The following is a 26,302-nucleotide window of genomic DNA, read 5'->3' as shown; positions in this document are numbered from 1 at the left end:
GGATTTCTTTTCCAGATCACCGCCGCTGAGAAGTCCTGCACGAACATGATCTTAGAGCCCTCGTAAACTAGCGTCTTGGGATCTTTCTCCTGGATTCTGGAAGCTTCCACGATTCTCTCCTTTTATCTCTATAGTAATGAAACCGCATCAGGATAGGATGAGTATGTTGATCCAGATCTGACCTCCGTGCTTTGACCCAGCGAGCCCACTTAATCTTCAAGCCTCGCATTCCAGGCTGCAAGATGAGGAATTTTGGCAACCAGTCCTCAACAAATTCCACATTCCACTCACCTTCCCCTCCAATAGACTGCTGATCTGAATATTTCTTTCTCCTGCCCTGTTCTCTAGGTCATCAGCCTGGTCCAGCAAATTATGGACCTGCCTCTCCAGGTCTACACCCTATCCTTGGAGGAATCGGTATCAGCCTCCACCACTGTGATTTCCCTCATTTGTCCTTTTCTCCAGGTCTCCCAGCTGCTGTTCGTGCTTCTGCAGCATGATAGAAATAGGGGTCAGCTTCTCCTCTGTCTGCTTACCCAACATCTCATGAGATTTCGTGAGTTCTTTTATAAGGATCTGGTAGGAAATTGAGTCAGAGGATCCTGCAAACTTCCTAGATTGCTGCCATCTTGGGATTGCCTCAGCAAAATGTTTTGATTGCTTCATTTGTAAACAAAAAAAGAACATGTTTCAAATCGCAAGATTCTTGCTGGCGAATAGTTGTTATGCATGCCTGATAATCTAAAGAAGAGTTATAGTGGACTCTTTTTCTCTCATTAGAGATGCTGCCAAAGCAGAGTTTCTCTCTCATTTTTTTTTGTTTTTTACTTCAGATTTCTCAAAACAACAGTATTTCGCTCTTATTGGCATAGTCATCTTGTCTGATTTACAATACTTGGAATGTTCAATAACATTAGGACAATTGGAACAGTTAGTAATATTAGGACAGTTTCAGTTCCCATCTGTTTTAGTGTTATGATCACAGGTAATTAAGATGGACTTGGTTTTTTCTCTCTCTTATCTATGCCTTTTGTTATTAATAGGTGCCAAGGTACAGCAAGTTAAGCACTATCCATTGTATTTCTTTTGTAAAAAAAATACAAGTGACATTATTACTTTTTTTAAATGGTTGTTTTAATTATAGGAAAAACCATTCAGCCCATTCTTTTTAGTTCTGGATGTCATTTTGCCCTGTTTCAACACCCTGATTTCCTCCTTAAAATTTTTGCATCTGCTCCACTGGTCCTTTCCATGTATTAATAGATCTCTATGAAGAACATTTTCAAATTTCCTTTTGTTTATTGAAACATATGTTTCCATTATGCATTTTCACAGCTTATATAATATTAGTCTCGATTTATCTTTGCTACTCCTTCTTAACTAATTTTTTGTCCCTCCATGAGACTCCCTCACAGAAGCTGCCTATGGGTCAAAAAAAACTAAAAGTTATACTTTTTGGTTTTGTTTTTCGTAACTCGGAGCATTTGCTTTATTTTGACTGCCTTGTGTTCAGCCCTGACAATTTGGGCTATAAAAACAGTATTGAAGTTGCAGACCTGTCCCTATTTTATTTGATGTGCAATCATTAGGCCTATTGACCATGAAGGACAAGTTGAAAAGTGTGGTGCTGGAAAAGTACAACTGGCCGGGCAACATCTGAGGAGTAGAAGCGTCGACGTTTTGAGCATGAACTCTTCATCAGGAATCCTGGGGGGTTGCGGTGAGAGAGAGACTCAGAGATCCTTGTCGAGGAAGGAGGAGAACTTCATGGTGGGCATCCTTGGAAGAAGCTTTGCAGTACGATTATAATTAACTGGGAGAAAGTGAGGACTGCAGATGCTGGAGGTCAGTTGAAAAGTGTGATGCTGGAAAAGCACAGCTGGTCAGGCAGCATCTGGGTCGATGTTTCAAGCATGAGCTCTTCATCAGGAATGATTAACCATGAATCTTGCTACTGTCTCTCTTTAGGTTTTAATTCTTAGCAATTTTGGCACTGTTAATGGGAATATTTCACCCATTATTTCTTCCCAATACAGTATTTTACAGTACCTGAAACAATTGTTGTGTTGAGTCGCAAACATAGTATTGAGTCCCCGTGTCTCTCTCTCTCTCACTCACTCACTCACTATCTGCCAGCTTTATGGAAAGAGAGAAAGAGAAAGTGTTAAGTCCCATATGCTTCTTCCAGAAGAGTCCTATTGGGCTCAACTTAACCCTTTTTTTGACAGAAGAATCCAGGCCTACTGAATTACTCCAGGAATTATTACTATTTCAGATTTCCAGTATCCATAGAGTCATAGAGACGTACAGCATGGAAACAGACCCTTCGGTCCAACACGTCCATGCCGACCAGATATCCCAACCCAGTCTAGTCCCACCTGCCAGCACCTGGCCCATATCCCTCCAAACCCTTCCTATTCACATACCCATCCAGATGCCTCTGAAATGTTGCAATTGTACCAGCCTCCACCACATCCTCTGGCACATCATTCCATACACGTACCACCCTCTGCGTGAAAAAGTTGCTCCATAGGTCTCTTTTATATCTTTCCCCTCTCACCCTAAACCTATGCCCTCTAGTTCTGGACTCCCCGATCCCAGGGAAAAGACTTTGTCTATTTATCCTATCCATGCCCCTCATAATTTTGTAAACCTCTATAAGGCCACACCCCTCAGCCTCCGACACTCCAGGGAAAACAGTCCCAGCCTGTTCAGCCTCTCCCTGTAGCTCAGATCCTCCAACCCTGGCAACATCCTTGTAAATCTTTTCTGAACCCTTTCAAGCTTCACAACATCTTTCTGCTAAGAAGGAGACCAGAATTGCATGCAATATTCCAACAGTTGCAGCTGTACAGGACATGACCTCCTAACTCCTATATTCAATATTCTGATCAATAAAGGAAAGCACACCAAAGGCTGCCTTCACTATCCTATCTACATGCGACTCCACTTTCAAGGAGCTATGAACCTGTACTCCAAGGTCTCTTTGTTCAGCAACACTCCCTAGGGCCTTACCATTAAATGTATAAGTCCTGCTAAGATTTGCTTTCCCAAAATGCAGCACCTCGCATTTATCTGAATTAAACTCCATCTGCCATTTCTCAGCCCACTGGCCCACCTGGTCCAGAACCTGTTGTAATCTGAGGTAACCCTGTTCGCTGTCCACTACACCTCTAATTTTGGTGTCATCTGCAAACTTACTAACTGTACCTCTTATGCTCACATCCAAACCATTTTTGTAAAGGACAAAAAGTAGAGGGCACAGCACCAATCCTTGTGGCACTCCACTGGTCACAGGCCTCCAGTCTGAAAAACAACCCTCCACCACCATCCTCTGTCTTCTACCTATGAGCCAGTTCTGTATCCAAATGGCTAGTTCTCCCTTTATTCCATGAGATCTAACCTTGCTAATCAAGTTTCAAGTTGTTAATTCAAATTGGAAATTTATTTCATGGTCCTTTGGCATCAGACAGTGAGCCAATAAGAACAAGGATAGTAAATAAGAAATTTTGTACGCAAATGATGTGGCATAGAATTTCAGATAAGTTTTGAGTTTTTATTGGCTTGGAGGGCACAGGCGACTGTGTGGAGTTTGCACGTTCTCCCCGTGTCTGCGTGGGTTTCCTCCGGGTGCTCTGGTTTTCTCCCACAGTCCAAAGATGTGCGGGTCAGGTGAATTGGCCATGCTAAATTGCCCATAGTGTTAGGTAAGGGGTAAATGTACGGATATGGGTGGGTTGAGCTTTGGCGGGTCAGTGTGGACTTGTTGGGCCGAAGGGCCTGTTTCCACACTGTAAATCATCTAATATAATCTAATAAATCAAACCTTGAAGTGACTAAATGGATGACAGTTTGACTGAGGTACTTTAGCGGAGAAGTGCATGCTTTTGGAGATGGCCTGAATATTGACTTCAAAGCTTAGTATGGGTGAGAGGCAGTATGTATTGTCAGGGTAGGAATTGAAATTAGTAAGAAGGGTGTGGAGTTTCTGGTTTTAGCTGATCTGTATAAATCATTCTGCTATAACTCAACTGTTGCATTCCTTTATAACTTCACACTATTGAAAATCACGCTGTAGAAGATTGTGTCATCCAATAGCATCCACAATTCGTCAAGTTTCATAGCCATTTCATGTTGATGAAGTACGCATCATATCAGAATGACTTGTATATTTTTGGTCTTGCTAATGTTTGATAGATCCTATGAAGTTGGCAATCAGAGTTGCTATTGGATATATGCACTCAGCACAGTCTGTGAGGCCCATATCAGCCAACTTAATTGCTTAAATTATATACTATGTGGTATCTGTAATGTGGGCTGAAAATGTGTTGCTGGAAAAACGTAGCAGGTCAGGCAGCATCCAAGGAACAGGAGATTCGGCGTTTCGGGCATAAGCCCTTCTTCAGGAATTCGGGCTTATGCCCGAAACGTCAAATCTCCTGTTCCTTGGATGCTGCCTGACCTGCGCTTTTCCAGCAACACATTTTCAGCTCTGATCTCCAGCATCTGCAGACCTCACTTTCTGTAATGTGCCAATAATTAGGGATAGTAAAGCACATGAAATTTTAGGTGAGGGATTCTGGGATTGAAAAGTTCTTGTTCTATCGTAGCATTGTTTGATTTCCCTGCTGTATGGCTTAATTTTATAGCTAAGTTTTCATTTTGTCAAAACAAAACCTCTGGCTATTACCCGATCATTTAGTGCATTAGAGTTGTAAAATATGATGTGAACTGTTTGATTCACATAAATCTTGTCATTTATTTTAAGTGGACTTTTGAATTTTACGTTAGTAATTGTGCATGGTGTCTGAAGTTAATAAGTAACTTTAAGTTTTCTGTGGCAATGGTGATTTCTTTTATAATACTTTTTGGGAGCCTCTTTGCAGCCTTATTGACTCTTTGTTTGCTAGATTGTAAAGTCCCAAAGTACGCAATTAAACCCTTAGTGTCTTTTGTGTTAGAAATTTCAAGGTTGAGGTTGTTTTATCTTGGGGAAAGCGCCCATAGCTTGGCAGTTCTATGAAGCCCTTTGGATGAAAGATGGGTGTATTAGAACTGTGCTGCAAAGGAGGGGAGAATGTAGTTAAAGTAGGTCACCTTTAAAGTAAGGAGTTAGTCCCAAACCAGAAGTATTGGGATGAACACCTGAAGAGGTTATTGAAGCTGACTACTTTTTAAACTGTGTTTATGAGAGCTCCTTCCTGGAGCTACTGTATTTGTAGTCCAAGTGTTAACATCACACTGCCCTTAAACCTGTTAGGAAAGTATTTTTAGTTTACTGTTTAAAGGGGTATTTTTGGATACTGCACAAATGTGAATGATAGGTTTGTAAAAGCTTGCTTTAGGATGCCATCTTCATTAAATGTGTGTATCTGTGGGGACATGTCTGCCGAGATTATTGCCAAGTGGCCACTTGAAAATGTGAACTTGGTCTGCAGTTGTCAATTATGTGACCCACCAAACAACATCTGCTCTTGTTTCAGCTGACCCAGCAGAGATTGAGCCTTACAGATGAGCTTTGTTCAGTATCCACTTTAACAATCTCTGGACATCTGTTGGGGTTTTATTTTATTTACCTGTGGGACATAGGGGCGAACAGGATGACACACCACAGTTGAAAGAAAATGCTCAGAGACACGAGTGTGTTGCTGGAAAAGCGCAGCATCCGGGGAGCAGGAAAATTGACATTTCAGGCATAAGCCCTTCATCTGTAATGAGAAGGGCTCAATCAGAACATGAGTTCACTGTCTTCTCTGGAACAACAGTTTCTCCATGAACTACATAGTCATTTTACAGGGAAGAGCATCAGATAAGGCAACATATATATTAATTGGGTGACCATTACAATCAACAAGTATCAATAGCAAAGATCAAGCCCTTTACTGTTATACAATAAATGTTCTTAACCTTGTTAACTGAATTCATACAATGAACATTTTTCCCATTGTTAGCTGACCTTGCATACTGAATGCTTCCATTATAGACTGCTTTTCCATCTTGTTAACTCTTGCCTCCAGCACCCCATTGTTAACTAAGTTCTTATCTGATCTGAGTCATGCTCAGCTGAACCTCTTGTTTCACAAAACTCAGCTCAACTCTTTTTTTTCCCTGCCTGCTCATACCCTATACACATTCTCAGGTGTCGTTGGCTGGGGCTGCATTCATTACCTGTCCCTTGTACCTTGAGAATTTGAACCATTGCAGTCCATGTATTGTAGGTTAGACCCACAAATGCTATTTGAGAGGAGTTCCAGGAGTTTGACTGACTGACACTCGAGGTGATGTATTTCCAAGTCAGTATGGTGAGTGGCTTGTAGGGGACCTTTTCAGAATATTGAGCAAGCATGCTAAGAAAGACTGTCAGTGCATGTGCATAAGACCTGCTTTTGTTTTTCGAAATCTTATTTGCTTTTATCTTTTAAAGATTCGCTTAAAATCTTTTATTAATACTTGGAATAGCATGTGAGCAGCATTCAAGCAGACATGTGGGGTTCCTAAATGTCCTGCTCTGAGCTGATGACTACTTTTCGCAAATGCTAATTTGCTCCCAGCACTTGTTTATATTTTTAGTATCCATGTACCACCTCTGTACATGTGCCAATTTTACCACTGGTATGTTGTTTTGCTGCTGGTCCTGGTCCTGTTAGACTATCAGGCAGTGACTGCTATTTTCTGGCCTTTGGGCAGTCCCTCCTAGGAGCAAAAATTATCAAGATTAGTTTTCTTTAAATCTCAATATATTGTTGATATTATCATTAAGTGCCTGAACTCTGCAAGTTAATGACTTGAACAGTGATCCTAAAATTGTTTTGAACTGCAGTGCCATTGATGACTGATTACTTTATGCAGTACTGAGCCTTTGCTTTTCTTTAATCATACCTCCACTCTCTGCCCCTTATTGATTCCAATGCATAATGTTTGAGTAGTTATTTCCTCTGTTCATGTCTTGCAGTAAAGACTAATGTTTCGCTGAGCAATATGTAAAAATCAAAATATGGCAAATATATTGAATTTTGCAACAGACAAGTGAGTTTTTAAATCCAATGGGAAGTGGTTCCAATATCATGGCACTTTCTCTGCTAACTGTTGAGAGCTGCCAGCTTGAAAAATTGAAACCCCTCATTCCTGAGGAATAGGGTCAGAGGTTATTATTTCGAGAACAATGAGGCCTGTGCAGTGACCTGTGAAGTCAGCTGATGAACAATAGCCGGATCTGTTGAAAAGAAAACCCGAGCTTTCGTCCTAACAGAGATGTAACATGTACAACACAGAAGTAGGCCATTCAACACGTGGGTCTATGTTCGTATGGTTCACTTTTAAAGAGGGTTTTGGGGAAATACTGGGGCAAGAAGAAAAGTATGTACTAACCTTGGTGCACATTTCCAAATTAAAGCAGATTTGTAACAATTTAAATCCTTATAATCCAGAGATCATAGGTACAGTGTTTGCTGTTATTTATTATTGCCTCCTTTTTCAGTTCTTTTACTGACTGCTTAAGATTCTTTGTGTTCGTTCTGAGTTGCAGTAACATTAATCCTGTACAAAAGTGACTGAAGTTAGGATTCTGCATCTCTGTCGCCACAAACCTTTTACTTCCTCATTCAGCTTTCATGTATGTCAGGCACAGGTCAGAAAGAATGAATCCTTGCCGGTTGCTAGGGTAGCTAAGAGTAATCTGTGTCTATGGTATCTCCTCCATGGTACCAAAGTAAAAACCTTTTATTAGCACCTATCAATATGCACAGTAAGCTATCAAGTACTGCGAGTAAATGAGCCTTTATCTGTATCTGTTTTTTTTCAAATCCCTTTTTTACAATTCTTGTCCTTTTATGTTTCATTTTCATGGTCTTTGTATTTCTGTTCATTCCTGATGAAGGGCCTATGCCCGAAATGCGATTCTCTTGCTCCTCTGATACTGCCTGACCTGCTGTGCTTTTCTAGCACCAAGTCTTGACTTTGTATTTCTATTGCCAAATAAGTCACTTTGTGATATGTTCCCAGGTTCTTCAAGGCCTACCCACCCTCAACCGGTTAGTTAAACACCAGAAAGTACATGGAAAACTTTTGCTTTCTTGTTCTGTGCTTTAATCCCACCTTCCCCCAAAATCTGTACTAACCAGGTCAAACCTGCATTTAATCCTTTGTCTGTTTCCTTTTTTTAAAAAAAGGAAAAACTGAGGCTATTCACTGATCATAACTCATCTGTAGCTGCAATCTATTCTTCCTCTGATGCTGTTTTTACCCACCATTGTGTATAGTGCAGTCTTCTAATATAAACATGGCTTGGAAGATGTCTTGTTGACAAAAGGAGTGTTTTCCTGAAGAATCCAAAAATCCAGTGAAGATAGGAAAAATCCCTAGAAAATTCCCTTTGCCCACCACCCCAAACTTGGGCAACCCAAATCAATCCAGGGAAATGGCATGTTAAATTCCTTCTTTTTGAGATGAAGTAATCTTTGTCCCAGTCCAGAGGTGGTTTGCCTCCCTCTTGAAGACACACACACTACATCAGCTTGAAACGCATGCCAGGAGCTTGCTATTCTTCAAGGCTGAACTACACAAGAGGAGGAATAGATGAGAAATGAGGTGACTTTTCAGGCTCCTATCCCTGGTCCTTCCCCAAACTATTAATCTAGAATCATTTCATAGAATCCCTACAACGTGGAAACAAGTCTACACTGACCTTCCGAAGAGTATCTCATCCAGATCCATTCCCCGACCTTACTACTTGTGCTTTAGTCAGGGGAAATGTACATAACCTACACATACCTGAGCACTCTGAGCAATTTAGCATGGCCAATTCATCTAACCTTCACGTCTTTGGATTGTGAGAGGAAACCTAAGCACCTGGAGGAAACCTACGTAGATGCAGGGAGAACGTGCAAACTCTACACAATCGCCTCAGGTTGGAATTGAACATGAGTCAATGATGCTGTGAGGCAGCAGTGCTAATTTATCAGTGCTATCCAACCCTTTATATTTATTTAGAAACTTGAGACAAGCTGATAGGGATTTATGCTGCTCAAAGTAAACTAAATAAATAACTCCATCTTTCGAATTATCAAGGTACCTGGGGTTCTTTAAAACGGAAATCATCCTTGTAGCTCTCTTTCCTCGTGGGGAAAGCAAAGTGAGTGGGGCGCAACACTTCAGTGCAGTCAAACCAGGAATCTGTCCTCTTCCACAATTATCACCAAGTTATTCATTAATACTACCCATAAATAGCCAAGTATGATTCTTATCTATAGCAGAAATATAACAATTCTGTGACATTCACCATGTGTCAATGGTGAGACAGATAACAACATGCAGACCCCCATTGTGTCCAAGAACTAATTTATACTGGAGACTACTGCTGTGTCCAGGCATTAACTTTGAGGAGATACCTGCAGTGTGTGCGCCCAAAATTTTAGTTTTACTTTTGAGGCCTCTGCAGTATAGAGTTATCTGCAGTGATCTGTTGTTTTGTCTGGACTCAGTTTAGTGATGAATGTGGTCGATTGCAAGGACGGGTTTTCTGTTCACTGAACGTGCCAAATGATGTAGATCAGTGGTGTGCAGAATATATGCTCAGAATTTGTGGTTTCCTCCGTGAACTCAGTTTTGTTTCTTGGAGACTGAGATATGCTTAATTGGAAACTAGATTTAAGAGAGTTGAAGTTTGAATTGGGAACAAAAGTTGTGAACCAAAACGTTTTTAATTTGATCACTGTGGAAATGTCTGCATTGAAAATTCTTCTATGCTATGCTCCTTCATGATTGGGTTCTAATCACTTGTGCCTTTGGTGATTATAAATTTGGAGATAAAAGAAGGTCTAAAGATTTTGAAAGGAAGGTCTAACATTTCTGTGGCAACCTCAGGATGACACAAACACTTGTACAGCTAATAAAGTACTCTTGGAATATGGTCACATTTGTAAGAAACACTGCATTCTACAAACAGCAAATTCCCATTAACTGCATGGTAACACAGGGCAATCTGTTTTAGTATTGTTTGTTGAAGGATAGTTATTGGCCTTGTTCTTTTTGAAGTATGGGATCTTTTATTCCCACCAGAGATGGTGTCTCAGTTTGACGTCCTCATCAGAAAGAAGGCATCACCCCATGCACAGACTGTAGTATCAGTCTATACTTGTACAATTCGAATGCATTTCTAATCTGGTTATGACTTAGGTGATGTACACTTACGTTAGTCCAGGCATCTTAATGATGTCCATTGTTAAATTCAGAAGCAGCACCCTGTGGATGATCCGTGTCAGTGCAGGTGCAGTCTTTCAGATACCAAATTGAACTATTGGCATGATACCAGCTTTCACTTAGCCAACCTGGTGCCAATTCAGCTAAACCATTTAAAAATACATAGCCTTTCTGTGTCCAGTTGAGTACTGAATAATGGTGCACAATCTTTAAAATTGGAACTAGACTGCTCAAGAATGAAATCTAGAGGCATTTCATCTGAAAAGGCGGTGGAAATCTCTTCCACAAGGTGTTGTAGATGCTAGGGTTTAATCAAAACTTATGGTGATTGGAGTTGAATTTTTCTTGAGTGAGGTTATCATGGGATATAGAGATCTTTCAAGAATCTTTATGTTCTTAAGTCCTAGAGGATTAGAAAACTGCCAATATAATGCCCTTTTTCAAAAAAGAAAGAGACAAAAAATGGTAAATATAAGCCAGCTTGCTTAATATCTGTCATCAAGAAAATGGTAGAGTCCATTTACAGATGTAATAGCAGAGCTTTTTGCTTTGAATTGGCAAGCATTATGTACCTCACATACCACAAAGTTTTCTTTATTGTTCTGTCCAATTATTATTTTAAATTTCTTGACCTCTATGTCAATATACTCGTTCGATCGAATGGCCACAACAAATATCAACAGTTGATTCCATTTCAAGTCAATTTTCCTTAAATACTTCGAACTTTGCTGTGAAACTTGTAAGGGTTCAGAAAAGATTAACAAGGATGTTGCCAGGGTTTTGGTGGGGAGGGTGTTTTGAACCTTATCAGGAAGGTTGAATAGGCTGGGGCTATTTTCCCTGGAGCATCAGAGGCTGAGGAGTGACTTCATAGTATCCTGGGGATTTTCTATTACTTGGTGTCTTTTTACATTGATTGTGGACCTCATAGAGCCATAGAGATGTGCAGCACAGAAACAGACCCTTCGGTCCACCTTGCCCTTGCCAACCAGATACCCTAAATTAATTTTGTCTCATTTGCCAGCACGTGGCTCAAACTGATCTAAATACTATCTATTCATGTACCCATCCAGGTGCCTTTCAAATGTTGTAATCATGCCAGTCTCCTTCCCTTTCTCTGGCACCTCATTCCATACACGCATCACCCTCTGTGTGAAAACTTTGCCCCTTAGGCCCTCTTTTTATATCTTTTCCCCCTCTCACCCTAAATCTATGCCCTCTGATTCTGGACTCACCCAACCTGGGGCAAGACCTTGTCTATTCACCTTATCCATGACTCCTGATCTTATAAATCTGATTTTCTGGAATATTTGATCAATCAGTACACTCCTGGTCCCATAGATTAGATTAGATTCCCTACAGTGTGGAAACAGGCCCTTCGGCCCAACACGTCCACACCGACCCTCCAAAGAGCAACCCACCCAGACCCATTTCCCTACACCTAACACTACGGGCAATTTAACATAGCCAATTCACCTAACCTGCGCATCTTTGGATTGTGGGAGGAGACTGGAGGAAACCAAGGCAGACACTGGGAGAATGTGCAAACTCCACACAGGCGCCCAAGGCGGGAATTGAACCTAGGTCCCTGGCACTGTGAGGCAGCAATACTAACCACTAAGCCACAGTGCTGCCCCATAGGTGCTGGTTAATATTTTATTGAAGGATATACAGAGGCAAGAAGTGTGGTGCTGGAAAAGCACAGCCAATCAGGCAGCATCTGAGGAGTGGGAGAGTCGACTGTTCGAGCACAAGGCCTTCATCAGGATGCACAGAGGAACAGCTGACATTGTGTAAATATATTTGAATTTCCAAAAAGTGTTTGCCCATAGTAATTAGGGATGTTTAGGTTAGGTGCATTAGTAAGGAAATGTAGAGAAATAGGGTAGGGAATGGGTCTGGCTGGAGTACTTTTTTTTTTGAAGGGTTGGTGTGGACTTGTTGGGCCAAATGGCATGTTTCCACACTGTAGGGATTCTATGAAAAGTACCATGCATTAGGCTACTTAGTAAGACTCTATAGTGTAGGGTTTGTATAATTGGCATGGATAGAGGATTGGCTAACTAATCGAAGGGAGTTGAGATAAAGTAACGTTTTCAGATGGCAACCTGCACCTAATGGAGTGCCTCAAGGATCAGTGGTGGTACTATAATCATTTTATATATTGACGAGTTAGATGATGATTGTGAGTATACTAAAGCTAAGTTTATGGATGAAGCAAGTGGATGGGAATGCATGTGGTGAGGATGAGGAGTCTGCAGAAGAATATAAATGGGGTTAAGTGAGATCATATCCTTCCTGACAATCATTTAAATGAGAAAGTTATAGCTACAGCTCCAAGGAAGTTTGGAGCCCTCGTTCATAAATAACAAGTCAGCATATGAGTTAATCAGGTACCAGGGCAGACCAATATTCCATTGACTTTTCATTCAAAGGGAATGAGGTATAAAACTAAATAAATCTTGCTAAAACTACACCAGGTATTCAAATCTCAGCGATGGATAAACTGTTGGAAACAATTCTGAAGAATAGAATTAATCATCACTTGGAGGGATTTACCAAGAATAGACTGCATGGTTTTGTTAAGGAGAGGTCATATCTGACTAACTTGACTGAGTTTTTAAAGAGGTAACCAGGTGCGCTGATGAAGACGACGCATTCGATGTAACCTACTTGGATTTCGACCAGGCTTTTGGTAAGGTCCATGTGGTAGACTGATAGTAAAAGGAAGAGCCCATGGGATCCAAGGAAACTTTGGCGAATTGCTTCCTGTTACCCAACCAGAGAGTGATGATTGAGTGCTTTTGTTACTGGAAGTGCATGTACAGTGGGGCTCTTGCTGTTTGTGATATATGTAGACAATTTAGATTTGACAGTAGGAGGGATGATCAGTAGGTTCGCGGATGATACGAGAAATGGCAGATGGTGAATACAGGATAGCCTTGATTTATCCGAAGATCTCAATGTCCTGTTAAAAACAGCATTAGGCAACTCAAGGTTAGATTAGATTACTTAGAGTGTGGAAACAGGCCCTTCGGCCCAAGAAGACTAAAACGACCCGCCGAAGTGCAACCCACCCATACCCCTACCTTTACCCCTTCACCTAACACTACGGGAAATTTAGCATGGCCAATTCAACATTCAGTTATCAGTTAAATGACAATATGGCATGCACTGCTCAATAACCGAGGCATGTTTGGATGACTAGCACTTGTAAATTACTGCTTATTCACGATCATATCAATTACTCGAATGATCAATTATCCAATAGGCCCCCACATCTCGTTCAGATTATCAAGTTTGTTCTGTAGTCAGAAGGATAGCTTTAGATTCCAAGAGGATATAGATGTGCTGACCAGTGTCTGTATTCACTGGAGTTTAGGAGAATGAGAGAGAGAGTTCTCACTGAAACATAAAAGACTTTTAGGGGTCTCGAGAGGATAAATGTGGAGGAGTTCTTTCCCCTTTTGGGAAAGACTATGTCCAGAGAAAAGTCTTGGAATAAGAGGTTACTCATATTGGAGAGGGATGAGGAGGAATGTTTTGAGGGTGGTGAATATGTGGAATTCTTTATAACAGAAGACTACCAAGGCTGGTTTCATAAGTGTGTTCAAGGTTGAGATCGACAAAACTTTTTAATTGACATGGGGCTGAAGTGCTAGGGGAAAAGGCAGGAAAGTAGGGTTGAGTATTGGGTGGCACGGTGGCACAGTGGTTAGCACTGCTGCCTCACAGCGCCAGAGACCCGGGTTTAATTCCCGCCTCAGGCAACTGTCTGTGTGGAGTTTGCACATTCTCCCCGCGTCTGCGAGGGTTTCCTCCCACAGTCCAAAAATGTGCAGGTTAAGTGAATTGGCGATGTTAAATTGCCCGTAATGTTATGTGAAGGGGTAAATGTAAGGGAATGGGTCTGGGTGGGTTGCTCTTCGGAGAGTTGGTGTGGACGTGTTGGGCTGAAGGGCCTGTTTTCACACCTAAGTAATCTAATCTAAAAATTATCTGATCAACAGTGGTTGGAAATGATTGATGAAGTAGACTCTGGGCTGAATAGAGTCTTCCTGCTCCTACGTTTTGCAAAATTGTGGTCTAAAAGACATGTCAATGGATAAGATACAGGCAAACAAGATCGAACTTATACTGTGGAACAGTCTTTCAGAGGCTGAATTGCTAATTCCTGCTTGTCAGCTAAGCAGTGCAACATTAGACCCTTGTTTCTTTCCTCACATGCAGTGTGAGTCAGCTGCCCTATGACTCATTATTACTTAGTCAAACTGTGGCAGAGTGGGATTCCCTTCCTCAACTTGTTGAGAGTTCTGAGTTTGGAGACTTCAGTAAACACTTACTGAACCATTAATTATAATCTTACTGTTTTATTTCAGCAGCATATTAGCATTAATCTGTTTAATTTGCTGAAATTTGTTTTTTTTTTTAGGTAGTTTTTTAATATAAAAGAAAGCAACCTGAAACCAACACAAGCTCCCTTGCCCTAAGTTGTGGGCACTGACTGATAGATGTTGCAGATTCTCTGCTGCCACTTCCATGCAGATGAGCTAACTCAGCACTGACCAAGATCCATTTCTAGGGCCATATGGTTTGCATGAGTCAGTATTGTATCATGATGTACATAACCAGAGTACCATCTGAGATGCTCCTATTGCTGGGATTGTATAAAATATTTCAAGGATACTCTGTCCTCCACTGTACCTTGTATAAACTAATACTGACTCATCTCCAAATATATAGTCATCTAGAATCACAGAATCCCTAAAGCATAGAAGTAGGACATAGACTCCCCACTTGGAGCAGCACGGTGGCTCAGTGGTTAGCACTGCTGCCTCACAGCGCAAGGGACCCTGGTTCGATTCCAGTCTCAGGGAACTGTCTGTGTGGAGTTTGTGCATTCTCGGTGTGTCTGCGTGGGTTTCCTCCCACAATTCAAAGATGTGCAGATTAGGTTAATTGGCTATGCTAAATTGCCCATAGTGTTCAGGGACATGTAGGTTAGGTTCATTTGTCAGGGATAAATGTAGAGTAGTTGGGCTGGGTGGGATGCTCTTTTGGAGGGTTGGTGTGAACTTGCTGGGCCTGTTCCCACACTGTAGGGATTCTATGATTTGATAAACCATCCCACCCAGCCCCCTACCATATCCCTGCATTTTCCATGGCTAAACCACCTCACCTACACGTCCTGGACAGTGGGCAATTTAGCATGGCCAGCCTACCTAATCTTTGCGTTTTGGACTTGGGAGGAACCGGAGCGCACTAGATTCCAGTCAGTCAGTCACCTGAAAGCGGAATCATATCCGGGTCCCTGGTATGGCAGCAGTGTTAACCAGTGAATCTTCGTGCCATCTGGTGTTCACGTCTATTTGAACATTGCTGCAGTGACAGTGGCTGATGTATGTGCTTTCGGCAACTCCATTACAGAAATACCTCCAGTCTACTTGCTGCTATGCCGGCTGAGAATGTACAGAAGCTGGATATGCTGAGATCCTTAAGCAAAAGCAGCTTATAGATTTCTAAGTCAAAAATATTTACTTTAACCTTGTTCAAGGCATATGACACTTTGTATCATAACTTTATTTCAAGAGTGCCCTTACTAGCAGCATGGTGGCTCAGTGGTTAGCACTGCTGCCTCATAGCACCAGCGTTCCAGGTTCGATTTCAGCCTCTGGCGACTGTGCAACTCCACACAGACATTCTCCCCGTGTCTGTGTGGGTTTCCTCCGGGTGCTCCGGTTTCCTCCCACAGTCCAAAGATGTGCAGGTCAGGTGAATTGGCCATGCTAAATTGCCCATAGTGTTAGGTGTATCAGTCAGAGGGAAATGGATTCTGGGTGGGTTATTCTTCGGAGGGTCGGTGTGGGCTTCTTGAGCTGAAGGGCCTGTTTCCACACTGTAGAGAATCTAATCTAATCTGATCCAATCTTTGCTAGTCTACCCCTCCTTTTGGATAGCTGGGATTTGTAAAGTTCAGACATTGTCATAGCTCTGACATAGTGCAGGATTATGTATTGTCCCAAGATGTCCATGATGACAGTTAAGGTACTGTAATTATTTTGCTTTATCATAGATTCCATCAAGAAATCTGTCAATAAAAGTTTTCAGTATTGAAACAAAATGTAAGAACCAATAAAAGGAATTTGAAACTGAATTAGAAGTGTTGATTTATTTTGGAGCCTTTTCAGATTAAAGGAGGGACTTGCATTCAAGAATGCCTGACACAACTTAGGCTGCAAAGCACTTAGAGGTCTCAGTCATTTTGAACCCTCACCAGTGTTGTGATACTAGTAGGCAAGGCATTTAGAATAGTAGAGTCCCACAAACAGCATTGACGAAATGTGCTGAGCAATAAGTGTTGTCCTTGAAGTGAGGCGAGTTCTGATCTTCAAACATGGGATCTTTTATATCAGCATGTGAGGCTTTAACATTTTGCCTGTGAAATAACACTTCTGACATTGCATCTCCCCCTCTCTCTCCCTCCCCCCGCCACACTGCAATGTCAGTCTGGATTATGTTTTGTATGAAAGGTTGAAGTTCAAGATAGATGAGATTTGAGTCTCTATATTACGTTTTGTTTTCATTTGGATATAAATGAACACAGGCATTGGTGGAGGAGGATACAATTTTGTCATTTTAACAAACATTTGGGCAGATATATGGATGGGATAGTTATGTAGGGATATAGACCAAACACAGACAAATGGGATTAGATTAATTGTGAAAACTGCGCGGCATGTCCATGCTATAAACCTCTGACTCTAGAAGGAATAGGAGCGAGTGAGGGCTATATGAACCCTCAAATTGACTCTACCAAAGGAGTGTGAACTTATTGACAGCATCAAAACCAATCCACGTCTTTGTAATTTTTACCTCTTTTTATTTGGCAGGTACTACCGAGGCACGCATGGGGTTATAGTAGTATATGATGTGACCAGTGCAGAATCCTTTGTAAACGTCAAGCGATGGTTACATGAAATAAACCAGAATTGTGATGATGTGTGTCGGATACTAGGTATGTATTAAGTTTCCACTGCATCCCAGTCTCTCATCTGGAGATTACCAGATGATTACCAGCCCTTAACTCTGCATGCCAATCTTATTCCTAACCCATCAGGTAATGAGTGTGTTTGTCACTCAATCTTCACTCGCTTGAGCAGCATTCTCTTTTAACTGATGTGTGGCTGTGTTCCCACATAAATCTAAAATTTATAGTTTTTAATCACCCTGCTGAGACTTGTTATAACATACTTCTGGTGCTGGTAGGACTTGAACACAGGCATTCTGACCCAGGGATAGGGACACTGCCGTGCCACAAGAGTCCTCAATCCAGACAAACAAGCCAGAGTTGATCAATGGTCCCTTTTAAAAGAAGTGCACTTTTTTTGCAGATGAACAAGAATCTTCAACAAACAGTGCAGTACTAAAAAGGCTTATTGGGCTGAAGTGTCTGTTTCTGCGCTGTCGTGATTCTATATTCTAACATAAATCAACATTGGTTTTCCAACGGCTCCATTCAGTCTGGACAATCAACACCATAAAGATAGCCATAAAACCACAGCTCTACATGTCCATTGTTATTCTAACCATAAACTATGCCACTGAGAAATGAAAGAGAACAAAGTTGTTGCAAAGGTCCTTCCATCAGTACTGCCTATCCAATACCTTGGGCGGTACTTGGAGAGACATCACCTGCAAGGATGTTGTTGAGGAATGGGTAGAGGTGTTTGTGCAACATTTTGACAGACTAACAGACTGGCAGGAGAGATTTTGTATACTGGGTGAATGCCCTGCAGTGACACATGAATGGTTATTAACAAATGGGAAAAGATTACTGTGTTGGCCAAAGAAGACTTTGTGAAGTATATTTAAGGAAGACCTTCAAGGGATGTTCACCAGCTGTACTGAAGAGAAATGGCATACTTTATAGTTACACTAACAATGGACATGTAGAGCTATAGTTTCGTGGCTGTCTTTTTGGTTTTGGTTGACCAGACTGCTTGGAACCTTTTGAAAAAACTAATGCTGATTTGTTGATGCATGTTGTGGATGCTGGTTTCTACAATTCCATCACCAAAGATGTTGCTCCCTAGAGAGAGGAAGGAATTGACACCCTTAGTCTGTGCCCCAGAGATGATGGAAGGGTCTTATTGCAATCCAGCCATCAGTGTCTTCTCTTGGCTGGTGCATAGACTAAATTTGGTGCCACTACTCTCCCCTTGGAATGCGTGTGACTTGTCACCTAACAGGTGGTTGGTCATTTGTGAAATCCACGCCTGTCGACTTGTGGTATTGCCACAATGTGCCCAAATCTTCATCTATTATTGCCTTACAGTTCAAATCTAAATTTGCTGTAATGCTGCCTTCATTATAAAATCAAGAACCAGAAGGGAAAGGAATGCGAGAGTATGCATTCCTATTGTATATCTGATGTTGGAGTCCTTGGTGACCATGCTGATCTGGATGCAGAAATTGAAAAATGGGATAATGTTTTGAATATGTTCATACACTACTCTGGGATGCCATACTATCTTGAGTCGTACCAAAGTCATGATGATAGATGCTATCGAAAGCCTTTTAGAAATCAATTGAGTGGCTTCCATTGCTTTATGCAATTGTCTATGATGCATAAAGATTGACTCCCAACATGTGACATCTGAAACCTACCTGTTCCTCTCGAAGGCAACTATTTACTTCTGTTTGAGAGTACAATGTGAAATTTGATTAGTTCAGTTGCTTTGTGATGGGGGTGATGCCAACAGAGTTGGTTCACTTCCTGCACTGACTAAGGTTATAGTGAAGTTTCCATCTTCCTCCTTTTTTTGTCTTCCTCTGCCCCTCGTCCAGTCATCCATCTCAAAGTCTTGTTAATTGGGTCTGAGAGTTCTGTTAAGTATTTTAATCATGTTTCAGGAGTTCTACCTGTAGGTATTTTATTCTTCAGGCTCTTGGTAGCTCTGTGGATGATTTTGGGCCATTTCTCCTAGGCTGACTTTCACTTGCTGCGGTGCAGTCATTGAATTTGCGCATGGAGCTACGGCTAGGCGATGATCCTGTATAGCATCTTGAAGTTATTCCAACATTCTGCTGCTTATGCATCCCTCATTTTGTTTTTATCGCATTGCCCACCTTTTGGGTTTTTTCCCTTTCTTGTAGTTCTTCACAGCTTTATCCAGTTTTCTGTACTTCTCTTTATTACACTGTCTTTGCTTGACATTATTTTCCTGGTCCCTCCTGCTCTTAAGCTTGCTTTCATTAGTCCAGTTCCATGTTGGTTTGGCGATCCGTCAATCTTGTTGGTTCTTCTCCACTTGATTGGTAACTTGAGCACTCTCCATCTCGTACCCCTTTTTTTGGAAGGTTCTTGACTGTACGTAATATTGTCCTCACTGGTGCTTCAGGTTTGTTGGAGAGAATCAGCTCAACTGTCCATGTCCTTTAAATTCTGCATTGCAAATGGCCATCTTGTCTTTTGTGATTGTGGTCATCCTCAGTTTCAGGAGGATCCTGGCTAACGGAAAGAGGCAGTACGATCCTGTGTTAGCATCCTGACATCTTGTAGGGATGGCCTACATTCAATACTATGTAGTCAGTCCTGTTCAGCATGTTGCCATCTGGCAACCTCCATGTCACTTGTGAATGACCTTGAGTTTGATTCAGGTGTTCCCACTGCTGGACACATCCATGCTTCAAAAGACCAACAGGTGTTTGTTTTGAAATGAGTGAGTTTGTTGATCCCTGGGGCCCGATCGCTGTTCAGTCCTTGCTGGTTGTCATCAAGCTTAGCATTGAGGTTACTGGTCAATTAGCTTGAGCTTGTCTGGTGGAGTGTGTCCTGCAATCAATTGGTAAAATTCTTACTCTCTCACACTCACACTCTCTCTCACTCTCACTGTCTCTCACCCACCTTTGTGTCTTAATATTGTGGTGCTTCAACTTGCACGACAATGACTTTCCATGAGTTGTGATACAGTAGCTTACTGATATCCATATTACTATTATCTGTCAATTGAGGCCAATTTGATGGGAACCGTGTTCTTGTGTGAAATGAAGGATCATCATGTATTCACAGCTAGTTTGTCCATAGTCTGTCCACCGCATCTCTGTTGCTGAAAATGTCAAGTTGATAGGTTCTCATTTTACGTAGCAACTGGTCCACTATCCCACAGTGCCAGTGTGTTTCGATGTCCTCATTGCCAGTTTTGATGCTAGTTTTGATGTTGAAGATTGAGGCTTTCAGGGATTGGACTTGTTCTGATTATTTTTTTTCAACCAATCCTGTCATACCTGTGATCATGGTGTAGCTACTGATTGCTGTTTCTGTAGTGGTGATGGGTTTTTGCAGAGTAAAGGTGCAAACCTTACACCTACTCTTTCTTTTCTAAACGGCTTGGAACAGGCTTTAGAGTTTTGCAGCATTTAGAGCTCTTGCTTTCCTCAACTTTGCCCACTTTTTTTTTTGAAAAAAGCATCTTAAAGTAAAAACAACTGAGTATTGATATCTAAAAGGTACAGTCTTTCTCAATGGAAGTGGTCCTGGGTTTGGTTGGTGCTGTCTAAGGAGCCTAGATGAATTTCTGCAGTGCCTCTTGAAGATGTTATAAACATATCCTACTTGAGCATCAGTCATGGAGGGAGTGAATGTTTGTGGATGTGGTGCCAATCAAGTGGGTTTCTTTGTCCTGGATGGTATCCAGTTTCTTGAGTGTTGTTGGACCTGCACCCATTCAGGCGCACTCCTGACTAGTGCCTTGTAGATGGTGAACAAGCTTTGGAGAGTCAGGTGGTGAGTTATATACTGCAGTATTCATCATCTATGACCTGCTCGTGTTGCCACTGTATTTATACTGACAGTCCACTTTGGTTTCTGCTCAATGGTAATCTTTAGAATGTTTGTTTAATTGGGTTGGAGGCAGGGAGAGGGGACAACCTGTATTACTTGCTCCTCTAAATCCTATTGTATAAAGCCCATTACTTTCCTATCCCCCTTCCATTTCTGAAGAAGTGGAATTGAACTTGAAAATTTACACTGTTTCTCTCCCAAATGCTGTTACACTTGCTGAGCTCCTCCAACATTTTTTTGTTTTTGGAATTCTTCACTGTTCATTCAGATACTTGAGTTCTCTGGCAATAAGGCGTGTTTTGAATCCTACATCACTGCATGATTCACGGCATAGCTTCCTTTCTCAGGAATGACTTAAGCTTTTGCTTCTATTTCAGTTGGCAACAAGAATGATGACCCAGCTCGCAAAGTGGTGGAGACCAACGACGCACAGAAATTTGCAGAACAGATGGGCATTCAGCTTTTTGAAACTAGTGCGAAGGAGAACCTCAACGTTGAAGAGGTAGGCTGCCCTGTGATGAGGTTTGGTCCGTTTTCCTTGTCTGCTCTCCTTTGTCCTGCTCCACTCGTGTGCATCAGGCTGATCATCTCTGTTCCTTTTACAGATGTTCAACTGCATCACGGAGCTAGTTCTGCGGGCCAAGAAAGAGAACTTAGCCAAACAGCAGCAACAGCAGCAGAATGATGTCATCAAACTATCCAAAAATAGTAAAAAGAAGAGAAAGTGTTGCTAACGAGGAACAACAACAAAAAAGACTTCTTTGCAATGAACAGTCCCTTTCACTTGGACTTGTATATCATGAAGTCAAAAATGGACATTTTCTTTCCACACACCATCCCCAATCCCCACTCCCAGGCTGGAAGGATAACGTACAACAGCAGATGTGGGATCTTGCCAGCTCAGTGGTTTTGCTCCCAGATTTCAGCTTCTGAATTATTTTTCACCCTGTATGAAAGTGACTGCGCCGATGTAGCTCAGTGCCAAGATTGGATTTGATCGTCTCATTCCAGTTTGATTTTGTGTGGATGTCTCGAAGATCAAGTGACTTGACTCACCCATGGGTTTTAAAAACCCTGCACATGATGTACACCTTTCAGCTTCTAATGCCACTTGTTTTCATCGACGCTTTGCCTAATCCTTTCAGATGCCAAGAAATCATGAATCACCTTCGTTCTTCTCTTTTTATTTTTAAGAAAGCAGAATTCTTTGAATCAAGCTACTGACTAATATTGACATAACGCCACTTGCTCCTTCCATTCCTTTATTGTTCCCTGCATTTGATTCCCCTTGACATTACCTGATTTATAGTTTGTTTGGGGCTGATGGTGGAGGGGGAGTTTAAGCTAACCGTTTTGAAGAGATGAAGGGGCAAAGGCTCACCACTGGACTAGGTGTTTTATTAATGGTATTCAAGAGTCCCTTTTTTGCATTTGAACTTTTTTTTTACCATCAATTAATTAACTAACTGCTCTGCTATTTATACTGAAAGGGGGTCCAGAAATTTTGGTTGGCATTTACCTTGTGTGGAATAGTAACTAGCCTTTTTCTATAACAGGTGGGGAGAAGTATAAACTGGGGTTGGGTGGGGGGAGGACGTTTTAAAATAATTTAAAAAAAAAGCAAGGTGAATGAACATGGTTTTTAAAAAGCTTGTTGATCATGTATGTTAACTTGGTTTGTGTTTAAACCTCAGTCCTCCAGCCTGGACGCAGGTGATTGATTTGTGATGGTGTCTCACTGCAAACAGCACAAAGTCTGAGTCCCACCACGTAATAACTGCACACATTACAACATGGGGGTTATTGCATTTGAAATGCACATATTTCGTCTTAGCTTGTCCAATGGTCTTTCGCCACTGGAACAAGAGTTTTGTACCTAGACCATGTGGCTGGAGTCAAAATTTGTACTGCTAGGTCTGAGGGGCCTTGTGTGGAGAGATTTCTGGCAGCCCCAATCCACTTTACAATGGTCCAGCCCTGCTACTTCATTAGTTTTGCAGCTCTAGCCTGCGAAGCCATCAATTGGCTGGGAAATAGTTAAAATGGCCAACTTGAAATGTGGATTGCTGTGCTAAGACTGGAGCAGAATTGAGGGAGCTTTGCTCTGCCCTTGCTGTTACCGGAGTTTGGAGCGCTAGAGGGAGAAATATGGAGAGCTGTACTTTGTATCCAACCTGATCTGTTTAATGTTGACACAGTCACTGAAAGGAAAGTCACTTTTCCCCAGCACCAATATTTAATAGCTTTGAACACGGCACCCCACAAAATATATACTGACCCATTATCACCTGATCTGCGTGGAGAATCAGCCAATCCTGCTGGGGAGGTGGATGAACACTGGATTTGAGTTCACAGTGCAATCTGAATGGGTGGAATCTGCAACACAAAACTGCCCAAAATTGACTGCTAATTATTATTAAATTAAAAGATTTGTGTCATGTGGTTTGCCGGTGTGGGGAATGGAAAGGGCTAACTGGAGGGAGGTTGAAGCCTCATTGGTCGCTGCACTGGGAGTTCTACCTTGGTTCAAAACTGTGTATCTAACCAGGCAAGTACTTGATTGGGAATAGTGGATGCCAATATTTTTTAACAGGCTGTTGAATAAAAGCAACTTAAATAACTATTATTTTAAAAAAATTACCGTTTACTGACAGTTTTAAAGAAAATGTACTCTTTGTCTACACGGTGGACATCAAAAGAGAAGACCTACTTTGCAAGGTGTTATTGTGGAATCCCTTCTGTTCAAAGATGTATCTTAATATCTGAAATCTTGTGGCATTTGGTTATGCAACTGTTCGTAATGACAATTATGTATTAAAACACAGAAATTGTTGCAAAATGTGGTGCAAGCTGCAATGTCCTATGTTCCTCACATACCCTTATCGTGCCACACGCATGCAGGATGTGCTCACCTGACTGCGTGTGCACCTCCTGTATGTGTAGCTTCCATCCACACGGTATGGCTTTTGCCACCATACTTGGTTATGGGTGCCTGCAAACTTTCTTCAATTTGCTTTATACCTTTTTGCAGTTATTTGCCCTAAGATGCCTGGGCAAGTGAAAAAGTGAATTTGTTGCTAAATAACTGAGATGTTTAGGTATTGAATTCCTTAGTTGGACCACTATGGCCAATACCTGGGCACCACACTTTAGGAAGGACATCTGTCTTTGAGTTTGCAGAGATTTATTAGAATAGTAACGGGGTGAAAGGCTTTATTTTTGGGGAGAAATTACAAATGAAACTCAGGTGGCGCTCTCTTTCTTCAGAGAGCTGAACTGAAGATTTCATTATGTTAAAGAATCATGAAGGATTTTGAAGAAATGAGATGGCAGGAGATTCTATAATCACACCGCTCAGATTGACCGTAATTGATAAAACAACCTGAGGTGACCAGCAGAGAAAAGAAAATTAGTTGCATTATAATCTGAATTACACTGTCTGAAAGAGTGGTGAATGTAATGTGATGAACTTGGAAATGGAAAAATTTGCAAGGCTTTGAGGGAATCATCAGCAGAATGGGACTAATTGAATCACTCAGAGCAGACAGAGGAATAATAGGTCAAATGGCTGCCTCCTGTACTACATCATTCTCTAATTTTCTTGAAGTTGTCAGGATTACAGGGCTAGGATGAGAGGGGTGGATCTGGTTGGGGTGCTGTTGGGAGGGTTGGTGTGGACTCGATAGGCTGAAAAGCCTGCTTCCACACTGTAGGGATTCTGATTCAAAAATCTTGTACATGAAGACCCCAAGTGGGCATCCTTTTGTTCGTATCTTCAGAGACTGGTCCACAAACTTTGTTAGCGTGGATGCATTGTTTGTGTATCTATGTATCTATTATTGATGAGGAGTCTCATGGTGCAATGGGAATGTAACTCTGAGCCAGGAGGCCCCATTTCAGTCCTAGCTGCTCCAGCGGTATCATAGTTCATCAAAACAGGTTGATTTTTTAAAAATATCTTTTTATTGATGTTTTGTGTGTGCAAGAGTTGTGCTTGATAAATGTATTTGCATATTCTTAAACTCCAGCCTTATTTGACTCTTGCATATACACCACAAATGAATGTATATTGTGTGTGTGTTCCCAATTCATGGTTGTGAGCACAACTCATTACTGTATTTGCATGTGTGTGTACACATCTGAATACATACAAGCTCTCTGAAAACTGTTAACTGAAACCTTTTCTTTATGTCTGTGTTTATATTGTCATTAACGTTGTGTAGATGCTTTACACATAAGCTATTTCTTGTTTAAGTGATTCCTTTAAGCTGTGTGCATATATAGCAATCGTGCACAGGCTGCTCACAAGCATTCCCCCTCAGGTACAGCACAACAAAAAGATATTTGTGAATCAACATAAACTGCACCCAACAAACTTTCAAGGATTGTAGTCTTTGCATATTGTGTGCTTTGTCTGTATCCATTGGTGCACCTGGTACATGTGCTTAACTTACTCCTTTAATTCATTCAGAGTGTGTGGACATTGCTGCCAGGCCAGGATTTATTCCAATCCCTAGTTGCCCTTCAAGGTGGTAAGATTAGAGTGGTGCTGGATAGCAGGTCAGGCAGCATCCGAGGAGCAGAAAAATCGACGTTTCGGGCAGGAGCCCTTCATCAGGAATCAAGGTGGTAACTCCATTTACTTATTCCTGTGTATGGGACTTGTATGATGGTCAGGTTTGCAACTACTTTGAGTGTGCATGTGGTTTTGCATTTGCTGTCTACAGTTCTTTCTAAATGTATAGAGTGCTTTTCATGTAAATGAATTCCTACTTCAAACATCTACATGTCATTTCTGTATTTATTACCATACTTCAGATTTGTAGTGTGTGCCCACAAAATATTTGTGGCCAGATTGTGGCCAGGTGTTAATTGCACTTTGACAATAATTAAAATTGACATAGGATAATCTACTTCCCTGCAGTAGATAGTGTGGCCTGTACTTGTATGTTGAAGTAAATACCCAACTTACCATTAAATACTGTAACATTTGATGGACTTCTAAGGTGAGTCCTAAAATAATTCCTAAGTTGCCACTCTGAGGAATATTGCTTTAGGTCCATGACTCGCGCAAGCAACTTTCACACATGTGCTGCTATTCAATTTTTGAGTTCCTGAATTGTTACTATTTATGACTTTACCTGTTTTCCAGAAATTTAACAGTTTTTTAGTAAAGGATGTGTCACAAGCAAATGTATCAGCTGACTTTTGGTCGAAAAGTCTCGCTATTTTTAAACTAATAATAAACGAGCAACGCAGGGC

The 26,302-nt window shown here is 41.4% G+C and overlaps 1 protein-coding gene across 2 annotated transcripts in view; it reads left to right on the top strand.

Moving 5' to 3' along the window:
- The window catches only part of rab35b (RAB35, member RAS oncogene family b), a 60,124-nt gene extending 34,344 nt beyond the window's left edge, over window positions 1-25,780 (top strand). Inside the window, exons 4-6 of one of the 2 annotated variants that reach the window (XM_060843783.1) lie at window positions 17,088-17,212; window positions 21,418-21,542; window positions 21,646-25,778. In XM_060843783.1, coding sequence (XP_060699766.1) covers window positions 17,088-17,212; window positions 21,418-21,542; window positions 21,646-21,774 — 379 coding nt within the window. In that variant the 3' untranslated portion in view covers window positions 21,775-25,778. Of the gene's footprint in view, window positions 1-17,087; window positions 17,213-21,417; window positions 21,543-21,645 lie in introns of both variants that reach the window. The other variant, XM_060843784.1, reaches the window with a different exon arrangement.
- The last annotated feature ends 522 nt before the right edge of the window (window positions 25,781-26,302 follow it).

Source organism: Hemiscyllium ocellatum, chromosome 24, assembly GCF_020745735.1.
Source record: "Hemiscyllium ocellatum isolate sHemOce1 chromosome 24, sHemOce1.pat.X.cur, whole genome shotgun sequence".
Taxonomy (NCBI): Eukaryota; Metazoa; Chordata; class Chondrichthyes; order Orectolobiformes; family Hemiscylliidae; genus Hemiscyllium; species Hemiscyllium ocellatum.
Note: the sequence above shows the minus strand (reverse complement) of the source record. Positions and strands in the feature narration are given on the sequence as shown.